At 38.7% G+C, this 13750-nt stretch overlaps 1 protein-coding gene across 3 annotated transcripts in view; it reads left to right on the top strand.

The window, feature by feature from the left end:
- The window catches only part of PCDH19 (protocadherin 19), a 112857-nt gene extending 101319 nt beyond the window's left edge, over positions 1 to 11538 (top strand). For 2 of the 3 annotated variants that reach the window (XM_058658694.1, XM_058658693.1), the window contains one exon: positions 8249 to 11529. In XM_058658694.1, coding sequence (XP_058514677.1) covers positions 8249 to 8847 — 599 coding nt within the window. In that variant the 3' untranslated portion in view covers positions 8848 to 11529. Of the gene's footprint in view, positions 1 to 8248 lie in introns of all 3 variants that reach the window. The other variant, XM_058658691.1, reaches the window with a different exon arrangement.
- Positions 11539 to 13750: the final 2212 nt, after the last annotated feature.

The raw sequence follows: 13750 nt of genomic DNA, 5'->3' as shown, positions 1-13750 counted from the left end.
TCCCCAGTTTTTCTCCTTGTGGGGGCGAGTTCATTGACCTTCTCTGCCACTTCCTGTTTTCCTTATAAACACACTTTTTCAAATGTCTCCTAAACACCTAGATGAAGTCCAGCACTTTGACAGATCATTTTTTTCCAAAATAGAAGTCAAAATACAAAGATTTCAGTCTAGTCAATCTCTGCTTATCTCAGTCACTGTCAGCACCTCTTATTTCTTAGTCTCATTTTTTCAGGCAGCCTTCTACTTCATTTCCTTGCTCCCCATGCATCAGCACAAACGATTTACACTTACACATCTTGAAATCTCTTCTTTATGGATTGAATTGAGTTGAGCCCTAGTACAAAAATGAAAACTCCAGGAACTATTGTGATTGTCCAAATTGCAACTTAGATTGTATGACTGCACATGCCACACTATCATCTATCATAAATATTAAATTCTCAAGCACTTATACTTCAGTATGTCTTAACTTTGTCTCTTCGACCAGCTCAGCACTAAAGATTCCATTGAAGATAATTCGATTGCTTTGAATTCTGAAAGGGGCATCTTTTAAATCTATTTTCTTGTTATACTGAGAGTAAGTGAGATGCAGGTGCACAGACTGTGAATGAGAAGAGAGGTCTATGTGCCATTTGGCATCTCAGAAGCTTAATATTGAGTGGCACTTGCTAACTAACACTGATCTTTCAAATGGCTTAGTGCAAGGTTGGGGTTCATCAGTCTTTTCAGTCACCCTCATTCTCTCTGGCTGGAACTAAACTTTACAGAATTCTGTTGTTTGTTCTATCATCTTGAAAATATCACACTGTGCTAATCAGAGTTGGTCTTTTCCTCTGCATGTCTTCTCTCTTTTGGCAGCATCCTTTTGCCGACCTCTGGAACTTTGAGCTTATATCACATCCTTACCATTGGCATTCTGTGCTATGAGGCATCTATACCTCCAAATCATTATAGTCTTTCTTATCCCATCAAAAATATCCTATCCTTGTCCCCTTTACCATGGGTGTGCTATATAGCTGAAGAAAACCTGATGGTCTCAATTGTATCAGGCATTTATTATTGGCTATAATGAAAAAAAAGAGAACTTTTCTTAACTTTTCTTCATTGTCATAAGGGACAGCATTTTTGGGAATTTGTCAAACAGTTATTTCACATACCAGTTATAATTCTGATATGTTACCCTTGTTTCCACTGTTTGTTGGTCATTTATGCTGTAGGAAGGTTACTTTAAGCAGGAAGCTAGGAGATAGGAGAACAAAAAAGTCAATGTTAGAGAGGAACCAAACTGAACGGATATGCTAAAAGAAGTTAAGATGAGATTGAGGAAGAGACAAATAGTTCTTTGTAATGTAATTTGTGATGTGTCTCTCATTACATTAGAACAGCTTGATGTCACTGGTTCACAAATCTCTAAAAATGTATCAATCTGGGCCCGGTGTGATAAGTTAGAGGCTTAAGTCCTTGCGTTGCATGCACTGGATCCTGTATAGGCCCCGGTTCTAATCCCGGCAGCTCCACTTCCCATTCAGCTCCTTGCCTGTGGCCTGGGAAAGCAGTTGAGGAGGGCCCAAAGCTTTGGGACACTGCACCCGCGTGGGAGACCTGGAAGAGGTTCCAGGTTCCCGGCTTCGGATCGGCGCGCACCAGCCGTTGCGGCTCACTTGGGGAGTGACTCATCGAACGGAAGCTCTTCCTCTCTGTCTCTCCTCCTCTCTGTGTATTTGACTTTCCAATAAAAAGTAAAAATAAATCTTGTAAAAAAATGTCAGGCTTCACTGGTGTTCCCTTTCACATTGCACAGATCTACCTCCATCTTCCTTTATTAGTATTTGACTTTGGGAAGCAAGTGTAGATTCCCTCCAGCATTATAGCCTCAGAGGGATCCAGGAAGTTATCATTAAACCTTTATTTAATTTTTGCTAGTTACCCAACAGATACTTTCGGGATGGTACTAAAACACCCTAGAAAGAAGCATAGTTCTTAGAGTGTCAGTCAGATCAAAACCAAGATGGAATGTGTAAAACTTAGATGGTGATTCCTGCTCTTTTCTTTCTGTCATTCTTTTTTTTTAGACTTATTTTATTTATTTTATTGGAAAGGCAGAGACACAGAAGGAAAGATCTTCCATCCTCTGGTTCATTCCCCAAGTGGCCTCAATGGCCAGAGCTATGTCAATCCAAAGCTGGAAGCTAGAAGCTTTTTCCAGGTCTCCCACACAGGTGCAGGGTCCCAAAGCTTTGGGCTGTCCTCAACTGTTTTCCCAGGTCACAAGCTGGGAGTGGAACATCCAGGACATGAACTGGTGCCCAGATGCGATCCTAGTGGATGCAAGGCAAGGATTTAGCCACTAGGCTATTGCTCTGGGCTCTCTTTCTGTCGTTCTTTAGAGCCACCTTTCCTCCCTTCCTTTTCCATTGAGCTCTTTGCTACTCGTCTTGTGAAACTATACAAACAGAATGTATTTTCTTTCTCCTGATTGCAGGCCTTAAAATGCTCTTAAGAGGTCTCTTTTGGATAATTCTTTCCTTTGGTAATTCCCTAGCATATTAGACTAAAGCATTAGTTTTGTCGCGTGTATTTTAATTAGTTTTTTTTTTTTTTCTGGAAAAAGGCAGCATCTGCTGTAGATCTCAAAGACTCAGCATAGGTCACAATTTTGGCTTTTATTTTATAGGAATTAAATTTATTTGATGTCATGAAACAAAGCTCAATATTTGAATAACACATTCAGTTCACAGACTCTTCTTACTGTGCTAATTTGTCCGAATATGGGCCTTGTTAAATAGTGTTAGCATAGAAAACTCCCAAGTACACGGCAACTATATTTCCAACTGGACATCAAAGCATACTGGATCTTTTTAATATTTGTATCTAGTGTGCAGGAAACCACTCAGAGGCTAAGATGATATGACTTTAGTTTTTTCTCAAATTCTGCATTTTCTTTATTGCCTGTGATAAAGCTACTTAATTTACTCTGTAGGTTTGTGTATTGTTTCTACTGGAAAGTGTAAGCATTTCCACTTTTAGGAGTTGTGTTAGAGATACAGTATTTGGAATGTCAACCAAGATTCTTTATTCTTTCTGTTCCTTTCTCATTCAATTAAACTAAACTGTTATTGACTGCCTGGCCCATGCTGGCTTTGCTTGGTATTATTTTTTTAGGATTGTTTATTTATTCATAAGGGTTACAAAGAGAGAAGAAGAGACAAAGACGTTCTGCTGACTCACTCCCAAGATGGCCACAGTGGCTAGAGCTGGGCCAGATTGAAGCCAAGAGCCAGGGGCTTCTTCTAAGATGTTTCCCATATGGGTATTTGGGCCAAAAGAATTTGAACCATCTTCTAGTGTTTTTCTCAGGTGAATTAGCAAGGAGCTGGATTGGAAGTGGAGGACCTGGGACTTGAACTGGCACCCATGAGATGCTAGTGTCAGAGACAATAGTTTAACCCACTATGCTACAATGCTTGCCCCTTGATTTTGCTACTTTGTTGGGAAAGTGATGAAACAAGATAGATACAGCCTCTTATTTAAAGCTTGAAAGCCATTAAACAAATAATTGCAAATGTGGTGGTTGCTATAAAAAGGAGTGGCAATGAGACCTATGTTAGTCTAAGGGATCAGAGAAATGAAGTGAAGTATAAGTTGAGGCTTCAGGGATAATGATGTATCAGCCATGAGCTCTGTTCATCTGATGGTAAAACAGACCATCCATTTCTGTCCCCCAACTCCCCTAAAACTAAATCAATGGCCTAAACAAGAGGGAGGTTCATTTTCCTTCTTATATACACGAAGTTCAGATCTGATAAGAAGGCTCTGTATCTTCAACATCCCAAAGTCCTCATATCTTTCTGTTCTGCTAATCATGGACACATGCTTTCCATCCTCAGGGTTACTTCACAGTATTAAAATAGATGATGTAGCTTCAGTTATATGTCTGTGCAGACGGATTACGGCAGGGAGGAATGACAAAATGGTCTCCTAGCTAAGTCAGCTCTTCATTTCTATAGAGCTTTCTTGACATCTTGCCTTTATGCCATTGACCCAATCTTAGATTGCAATTTTTGTCCTCAGTGGAAGCTAAGAAATGGAGATTTAGCTGAGCACGTTTCTATCACTAGCAAAAGTGGGCTCTGTTTTTAATTAGCAAAAATAGATAAAGGAGATTTGATAGGTAATTAGTTATTCCTATTTCAGATGAATATGAGCTAGGTAATTTAAAGGAAGGCACAAATGAGTCATGGTTTCTTAATTAGGTACATGTGACCAATTGTAACAGCACTTAATTTTGTAATGATTTTTGCCATAATGTCTTCCATTAAGCTTATGAAAGTTGGTCCTGCTTTGGTCATATGTTATCCTGTCCATGGATTGATGCAGATTAAGGTTAGTAGATGTGGAAGAGCACAATCCATGAAGCTTAATGGCAAATTGCGATGAGAAAATACTTATTATTATCTAGACTGAATAAATAAGTTTTTTCTATATATTTTAAAATCTAAAATAATAAGATGTGTTTTAAGTAAGGAATTCCCCGGTATTGAGATTTGTGTCCTCCTTCCAAATTGATACATTCTATCAGTTGTTTTTCTTTTATGTTTGGTAAATCCTAGGGAGAACTTTAGAAGGATGAAAGGCTAACTGGCAAATGTATTATTCAACTCCATTATGTATATGTTTGAATTAAAGACACCTGCCATGATTGATTTGTAGATAGTAATGTGTTTGAGGTTCTACTACTATGAGTGGATTTTTAGAATATTCAATTTTCCTTCGCCTAAATTTAAGCGAACACTTTTAGATAAAGATGAAGCAAAGCATCAAATCGCAAAGAATCTCATAAGAGGGATCTTAGCAGAAAATTACTTGTTAGCCTACCTCTGATTAAGCTGGAGCCAGCTTCTTAAAAAAGTTCATTTTTAAATTGCAAGATGGTTCCTCTCTGCTCCCCTGCTTCTAAATCCTTGCTGCTATACTAGATGATGGCATCCACGAAGCCTTCTCAGACCTTTGTAATTTTTACTCATTAAAAGAAAAATCTGGTCTGTGTTCATTGCTAGAGTTAAGGGCGTTTGTGTTGTAATTTTCTCACTTGTAATACATTCTTTCACTTAGGTGAAGCTTTGATTTTTGAAGTGCAATTCATCTGCTCTACAACTTTGGATATAGGTTACTGTGAATTGGGCAGAGATGTTCTTCCTCCATGCTTATTTTAATCATACTTTATTCCACATGGAAAAGGGCTACAAGTACTTTAAAGCTAGGTTAGATTCTCTTAATTTAAGTGACAAAAATAGCATGAGATGTTGTTTGAAACCAGCAATGATAAATTGCAACTTGAGGACTTCAGGAAATACAAGTACCATATCTAAGCCGGGGTGAGGCATTCTGAGTAAATGAGTATATTTTATTTCAGTATTTACTGGCATAAAGAACAGTGAATGGATATGATGAGTTCATATAATTAATCTGAAAAATTCTTATTAACCTGGTTATATAGGTCTAGGGTAGCATCAGATAGGTTGTAGGCTTAGGCTAGAACTACTGAGTGAATTCCCTTCTTCCCAGTGATATATAATTTTTTTCTATTTAGTCAATGGGAAATCAAAAAGTGATTACTGTCATTTCAGGGAAGCTTCTGGGAAGACGGAATTCCTTGCTCTGGTTTTCCTAGATTCAGAAGATCCTAGAGGTCCCTTTTCATGGAGTCTCTGGTCTCCTTTCATGTATCCTGGGGATCCAGATCTCATCATGTTGTTCATTTTGAGGCACCCTGTACTTGGCTTCAAAGTGACACATGGATGGCAGTCTGTCATTGAATTCTGCTGAAAAAGCTGCGTCTCAAAAATCTCAAGAAAACATGCCATACTAAAATCTGAAAGAAATAAAGGCTTTATGCTTAGCACACTGGAAAGATTATGCTTGAAGATAGTTCACCACTATTCTGTTTTAGAATCATGAGCAAATGCCCCATAATGTTGATTCAAAGATTGGCTATGGTTTTTGCTTCAGAGCTTGTCACATGTCTATAGTCCCAGGGTTGAAGGGCTAAGGCCTCTATGCCCAGATTCCTTAAGTTAAAAATTAAAAAAAGAAAAGGATTCCCACAGCATTCAGAATATTTTTTGCTGACTTCTTACTCTGATTCATAAGGATGAATTGCTTACGTAGCTCCCTAATCTATGTCTTAAATAATTATCTGGTGCTGTTACTTGGAAAGCCATGAAATGAGCCCCGAAAGATATGGTGAGGCAGAAACATCTTACTAGGAATTCTGTCGTACTAGGGGGATACTGGGTCCTTCTGGGGAAAGTGCCAGGTTGGAATGAAACTGATTCAGGGTGAATCATCTCTTTTGCTGATAATGTTTGAGTCCACACAGAGTGTTTCCCAAGTAAATACAAAGGTTTTCTGTACGTGAATTTTGTCTACCTCCCAGGAGCATATATGCATGTTGGATGATATTTTGTATCAGTTGGCAGCAATAAGAATTTACAGAGAAAGGACTTTGGCAAACCCTTCAGTTTGTAGAGGTGACCCCTGATGTAAAAGTGTGCTGGAATTTGCAGAAACATTGTCCTATCTTTAAGGAAGGCACTCTTGTGAAGGTATTCCCTTGGTATTTGTTTCCATCTTTGCAAAACTCTGAGTGCTCCATTCCTCAGTACCAAAGGGGGGCTGCAAACGACCATATTAAACACAAATTTGTGAATTGTGTCCAGGTGCACAGAAAGAATCTTATCTTTAGTTGGCTTTTATGTAGCTTAAATGAGGTCAAGGACTATGCCCAAAGTTGTGCTGAAATCCTGACTTAGCTTGGATTAGGTTCTTGACATTTAACGGATTACAATGCCTCTTTTATGAATGCAGAAGTATATCACCAATTCAACTGTTATTCCTGACCCATCTCCACCTTTCCCTTTACTAGAGAAATCTTTGGTAAATGAGGCAAGAGTGGTATGTTACTTTGCTATGCCATTTGCTGTTTAAAAACAATGAAGAAGCAAGCAAACAAATCTTACCATGATAATTAAACAAAACCAATGATACAAGGATGGTGTATTATACATATATAGCCTGATGTCAGACAAGAACCTAAATTGTGGACATTTTTTCCTGCAGAGAAGCAGTAATAGAATGTATTTCCAACTTTCTCTCTCTCACACACACATGGGCACACACACACACCTTTTTGTATTTGCAATCGTGCCTAGTTCTCCTAACTCCTCTAATCCTGCCCTTAGGGTTTTTTTTTTAAAATAAATTTTCGTTAAGTCATCTTCATGCAAAAATATAACATAAATATAAATGAATCTAGAAAACTAGAGTTATAAACTAGCATTGAAATGAACAGTTTTCCAGTGGACAGGCAGAAGTTACTCTGGGTTTAATTCTGGGTTCAGGATGTGTGGAAAGGTCCTATGCAAGCCAGATCGAAACTGTAACTCTTAGTGAATCTGATCTACAAATAGAAGTACTCTCCAATAATTGTGAATTATAATTTCTGAGACCATTTATGATACCATTAATGTAACTCATGCACTGTTTATTTTAAAAAGTAGGCCCTATTAAAACTGCAGATAAGAAAAATAAGGAAGGTTGGCTAATTGGGTCCTATGCAGCAATGTCCAACAAACAAGTGATGTGTTCAAAGGATTCTGTTGAAGCTTGTGGAACAGTTAAAAGGATGATACCTCAGTGCACGCTTTCTGATGGGAAATCAAGTCATGCAAATGGCACAGTGAGATTGGCTGGTGGGAGTGATGATTGAAGTTATTTGATTGGATTCTCAAAGAGAATATTATACTATTGTAAACTTCAATTGAGCATTGTTTATGAATAGTAAGTAGGGTGGAAGGGTGATAGTGTGGTTGCTAAAAACAAAGTCTTCTTAGATATACTGATGATTGTATTCCCTGTCTTGCCTACACTCTTTTGCTGACTCGTTTCAAACACAGGTGATTTTTAGCAGAAGTTGTTGACAAAAATGCTGATGCTCAGCATCTTGATACTCAAGATAAACTTTTTAAAAATACACTTTATTTCATCATATCTTGTTTCCCTTTAGATTTTTCATTTTGCTAAGACAGCAACAAAAACCTTTTTTAAAGAAAAGGAATATATAGGGGAATAGCTACTGCTTAAAAAAATCTTGTCCCAAATGGCAGTAAAGGGCCCTCTGCAAGTGCCATTTCCCAGTAGGGCCTGTGGAAAAGCTGGTGGAATTGACATTTTCTTTTTCTCTAAACAGATCAGAATGAAGGATTTCACTGCAGAGAAGAATGTCGAATTCTTGGCCACTCTGACCGGTGCTGGATGCCCCGGAACCCCATGCCAACCCGCTCCAAGTCCCCTGAGCATGTGAGGAACATCATTGCGCTGTCCATCGAGGCTACTGCTGCTGATGTTGAGGCTTATGATGACTGCGGCCCAACCAAACGGACCTTTGCAACCTTTGGGAAAGATGTCAGTGATCACCCGACTGAGGAGAGGCCCACCGTGAAAGGCAAGAGGACTGTTGATGTGACCATCTGCAGCCCCAAGGTCAATGGCGCTATCCGGGAGGCGGGCAATGGTTGTGAGGCTATTAGCCCCATCACCTCCCCTCTCCACCTCAAAAGCCCTCTGCCTACTAAGCCTTCTGTGTCTTACACCATTGCTCTGGCTCCCCAGGCCCGTGATCTGGAGCAGTATGTCAACAATGCCAACAATGGCCCTTCTCGTCCCTCTGAAGCTGAGCCCCGTGGAGCTGACAGTGAGAAAGTCATACATGAGGTCAACCCCATTCTGAAGGAGGGTCGTGACAAAGAGTCACCTGGCGTGAAGCGTCTGAAGGATATCGTTCTGTAAATCAGTCTTGGGCAAGAAGACTGGCTAGTAAAGCAGGAGCTGCTCCTGTTAATTGCTCAGCAATGGTTGGTTCTTGAGTGGCTGTGTTTCGGGGCTTTCTCTAAATGAATTGTTCATAAAAGACTTTCATTCTGCGACAATCCCTCTTGTTTCAACAGGCAGTAGGGGTGTTCAATTGGAGCAAATAATCATGGGGCCTTGATGTTGGGGAAACAGACAAATTAGATTGTGAGAAGTATTATGTACTAAGTGTTTGAATTGATATATTTTTCTATGTCAAAATTATAAATTACCATTGTTTGTGGAGGATCACATTAAAAGAAACAAAAAGTGAAAAAAAAAATAAAAGTTCTGGACAACTTTAGTAAGCTCACCACTGTTTTTTTGTAGTGTAGACAAGTTAACAGTCATTTATTGTGTATTATTCATTGATTCAGTGATGTGAAATTGAGCCCCTAAAAGGTTGTCTTTGAAGCTCCAGTACTTTCCAATGCCGCTACTTTGCTGTGGACACCCCTGCTTTAAGAACCCTTTTGCTAGCTGTGCTATTGTTGTATTTGATATTGCAAATTGCTATGTGTGTGGTAATGGCAAAAGGCGTTTAAAGGTTGGTGTTTTTTCTTAAAAAAAAAAAAAAAACCTCAAACAAAAAATTAAGTGCAAGCAACTGAGACAGCAAATGAATGAGCAATACCACACATATAGATTGAGTACTTGGAGAATACTCATGTTTTTTAACCCATGGAGTGATTGCTCACCACCTTGCAAAGTATTTTTCCTGCCTTTCAGTCTTTTGCCCAGGTCTGTGATAGATCATTGCAGAAAGTAATTTTTGGATATGCTGCTATCTAATTTGCAGTTGTCAGAAATACTGTGGTGAAACTTTTATGAGATTCATTTTCTTTGTAATGTTCAGGGCCTGAACAGGAAAGTTGTTCCTGAAGCTATCATTTTCCGGGCTTAGAAATTCCCTGTCTCCAGTCATCTAAAACTCAAAATGACTGGATCTATTTTGAGATCTACATTAGCATCTCTTCAGACACATATTTCCTGATTCAGTGTTTCCCAATCATGATTGGAATTTTACCATAAAGCACGTCATGGGCTGGAATTGAGAGAACTCCATGTTGCTCTGTATCTCAGTCTTAGAAATAACCAACAGAGTAAGCAGTACAAAGTGTACATTTAGGAAAAGACAGGTAACAGATAACGAGCAACGGCATCACAAATTCAATTCCCGTGCCTTCTAAATGGAGACACTCAGACACTTGAACTCGTCTTTTTATGACTAGTACTTTTTTGATTAAAAATGTGAACAGGACACTCTTAAAATAAAAACTCTTTAGTTTTAGTTAACTCTTTGCTGTAGGCTAGGACTATAACATTTTTTAATTAACAAACTGCACATTCTTTTTGATTTGTTTTAACATCCCTCTAACTTCCCCATTTGTTTGTCTATTAATATTTACTAGCCAACATAGGATTCTTCCAGCCTAAGAGTTCGTTATTTAAAATAAACTAAACAAATATGTCACCTTTGCTCTGCCTTGGTCATAAACAAGTTGTTTCTAGAGAAACAAAGTTTTGTGGTTGTGTTCTCATTTGTTTCAGTTTTTGAAATTCAACAACATCCAGAAAACATGACCTAGGAATTAGAGCACCAGAATGTGAAAGAGGATTTATTTTCTTATGTTTAGGTCAATAGTTATTTCTTCTGAAGGTTTTTAGTTATTTTTATTGAGTTCCTAGCTTTATACATTACTAGAAAAATTTTCGTTTATGGGAAGGGGAAAGGTTTTGAGTGGGGGTGGGTGGGTGGGAGAGACAGGAGGGATGGGGTTAGATAGGGGAGAATATTTCTGAAAAAGAACCTATAGTAAAGCTACAAATCCATCCTTATTTCTTATTCCGTGCTGAATACTACCTCATGCAAAAGCATTGTTGTGGCTGGAACTTGCCCTCTGCAACTGACACAATTAGAAATCTTCATTTTTGCTTGATTTCATTCTCATACGTTTTTTTACTTCTCTAATCCGTTTAGTTTTGGTAGAAGATTTTGCATTAGATATTTATTTCTATCTGCAAGTGACTATGTGTTTAACATATTAAAGCTTAAAAATCTTTTCCTTTATGATGGCTGCCTTTAGATTTTAGACTGTTCCTCACCTTGATCCATCCTGATAGTGTGTTGTTAGCTACCAACTGAAGGTCATTCAAGTCAGATTTGACAGTTTTCTACAGGTGTACTTCTTACTATGCTCAGTGGAGACAAGGAGCTGAAAAGATTGTGGAAAGTTAGGCAGCTGTTGAGTCAGAGAGGCCACTGGCTGCCATGTCTCTTACCAGCCAAGTTTAAAATGGTTACAGTAGTAATGACATTGGTTTGGCTTTCTTCTTGGGCTTTATTTCCTTCAGTTATTTTTTTCGAAATTGAGTTTGACTCTCTAGATCCATTTTTTCCTCTTGTCTAAATGCTTTGATCTCAGTGGGCAGTCAGGGATTTTTTTTTTTTTGCTTCCAAACCCTTTACTGAGAAAGTTCAGATAGTTTTTCACATTAAGAAAATCTTTTTCTTCAATTGTTTGACATATGTGCCCTCCAAGAAGCACAAGTGTATCTGAGGAAGGCTTTGTAAACTGGTTTTATAGGCAGAGTGTGCCTGGAAGTAGAAGTTCCGTGCAAAGACCCTAAGATCCTAAGATCCTCCCTTTTCCCACTCTATTTAAGTTGCACACTTTAATATGAGGGATCAATTTCCTTCCCCCCGTCAGAGGGAATTCCATTACCTTTATTTTGATATCCCTTTTGAGGAGGAATTGCTGTTGAAAGGTGACACACTTTACCAACAACTTCCTTTAGCAATTCCCTGGGCAGGTGGACTTCTCTGTGCGTTATAAGAGGTTCAGCTTCTGTTGAATGAGTATTTTTTTCCAATATTGGAATACTATGTAACAAAGAATAGAAAGAAGAGAATTGTGCTATATGGAAACCAATTTTTCCTCTTCCCTATTCAGACTAATTTTTTGAACCTGTTAAGAATGAAATGTATCATCTTTGTGATCCTCTTGAAGCCAGCAGGCTAATTTATGGCCAATCTCATTGCTGACATAGGAGATGGGCTAAGGGATCCTGTATTTCTTCCAGAGCAGTAGTTCTCAAAGTTTTGTCTCTGTATCCACAGTAACAACATCAGTTGGAAACCAGTCAGAAATGCTAATTCTTTGTCCTCACCAAGACCAATGGGCTCAGAAACTCCTGGGACAGAGCCTAGCGATCTGTTTGCCTCAGATGCCCACAGTCATGAAAACACAGCTTTATACCTGCACCCCGCCCTGCCCCCTAGAATTTCTGATTCCGTTAGTCAGGGCTGGGGCCTGCATCTTTGCATATTGAAAACTTCCTCAGTGATATTGATATAACTGATTCAGGGTCCACACTTTGAGTAGAACTGCTCCAGAGTAAAACTGCCTAGATAGAACTAATTGTATCCAAAGTTCTTATTTAAAAAATTCCTTGACATGGTGACATTATTGGTAACGAATTAAAAATGTTAAAGGGAATACAACTTAGAATTTTGAAAAGTGAAACCACCCAGTATATCTTCCTCATGGTGTTGCTTCAGCATTTGACTGATTGAAGGGAATTCAGTTGACTTCTTCTCTAGTGCTGTCATATCACCGAAAAACAAAACAAAAGTGGTCCACTGGAAGCAGCAAAGACACAAGACAGTTTGGGGAGAGGCAGTGGTGAGGATGATAGCTCAACTGAGCATCCAAGGTGGAAAAGGATTCTTGTTGTACATAATAGCAGTTCTGGCTGGAATTCCACTTTACAGGGATCATTTGATGTTGAATGCTCCCCAAAGCATTCTGACCCTGGTCCACTTGACTCTTTACCCAGGGTAAAAAGATCTTTACTGACTTTGAAAAACTGGCATAAATGAGCATAAGAAGTCCATTGTATACAGTCCTAGTGTTTGCCTTCCTGGTAAAATTACATTTAAGGTTGTCATTTCATGAGTCAAATTGTATCTGCTGACACTGAAGTGTATTGAGATGTTGTTCTTTAGTTTAAGTATGTAACAAATATTCAAAGGGGTTGCGTGGGGGTGGGGCCGGGACTGGGTGGCTTTATATTGATAATGAAATATTCCAGAGCAAAACACATTGTCCTAATGAAGTTGTTGCAGCTCTCTTTGTTTTCTTGTGAGGCTGTAATTGGCCTGTGGGTCACTTGTTGTGCAAAAGTGAGTTAAGTTCAAATAGGAATCATGTTGCTTTTGTAAAACAAAGAAAACTGACCACCTTGTCTGGAATACATATATATATGTGTGTGTATATATATATATATATATATATATATATACATATATATATATATATTCATATATGTTGTAAAATGCTCTTGGTAAAGGACAACCCACAAACACCTGATCTTGATTGGAAAGCATTGTAGGTCATTAGGGAAAACTGATGATACTGACTGTTGCTCCAGCTGTGTTGGCAATTAAAGATGACCTTGTTACTAACTGAAAGTTGCTGTCAACTTTAGCAAAGAAACCAGCTAACACTATTGCAGTACTGGTTAAGCATAATTTCAAGGCACTGGCTGGCGTTCAGCTGAGGAAGGCTAGGATACAGACTTTAATGACCAAGAGCCAGACTAGCTCATGCTAGAAATTTCGCAGCAAATACCTCCTTGTGCTATTTGAATGCTAAGGTATTTAGTTGCAAAAGGCTTACGCCTTCGCTCCTCCAGTGAGGGGAATGAGCCTGATGACACTATTACTGTTTACCTGTCAAACCAGGGTGGAAATTTAGAGGGATGCAAGTACAGTATGTCTCACTAAGCAGTCTCTGTTGCTGATTTTATGAAGATGAAATTGTTGTATATGCTGATCTGT

Source organism: Ochotona princeps, chromosome X, assembly GCF_030435755.1.
Source record: "Ochotona princeps isolate mOchPri1 chromosome X, mOchPri1.hap1, whole genome shotgun sequence".
NCBI classification, from domain to species: domain Eukaryota; kingdom Metazoa; phylum Chordata; class Mammalia; order Lagomorpha; family Ochotonidae; genus Ochotona; species Ochotona princeps.
The sequence above is the reverse complement of the archived record's forward strand: the minus strand, read 5'-3'. Positions and strand labels throughout refer to the sequence as shown.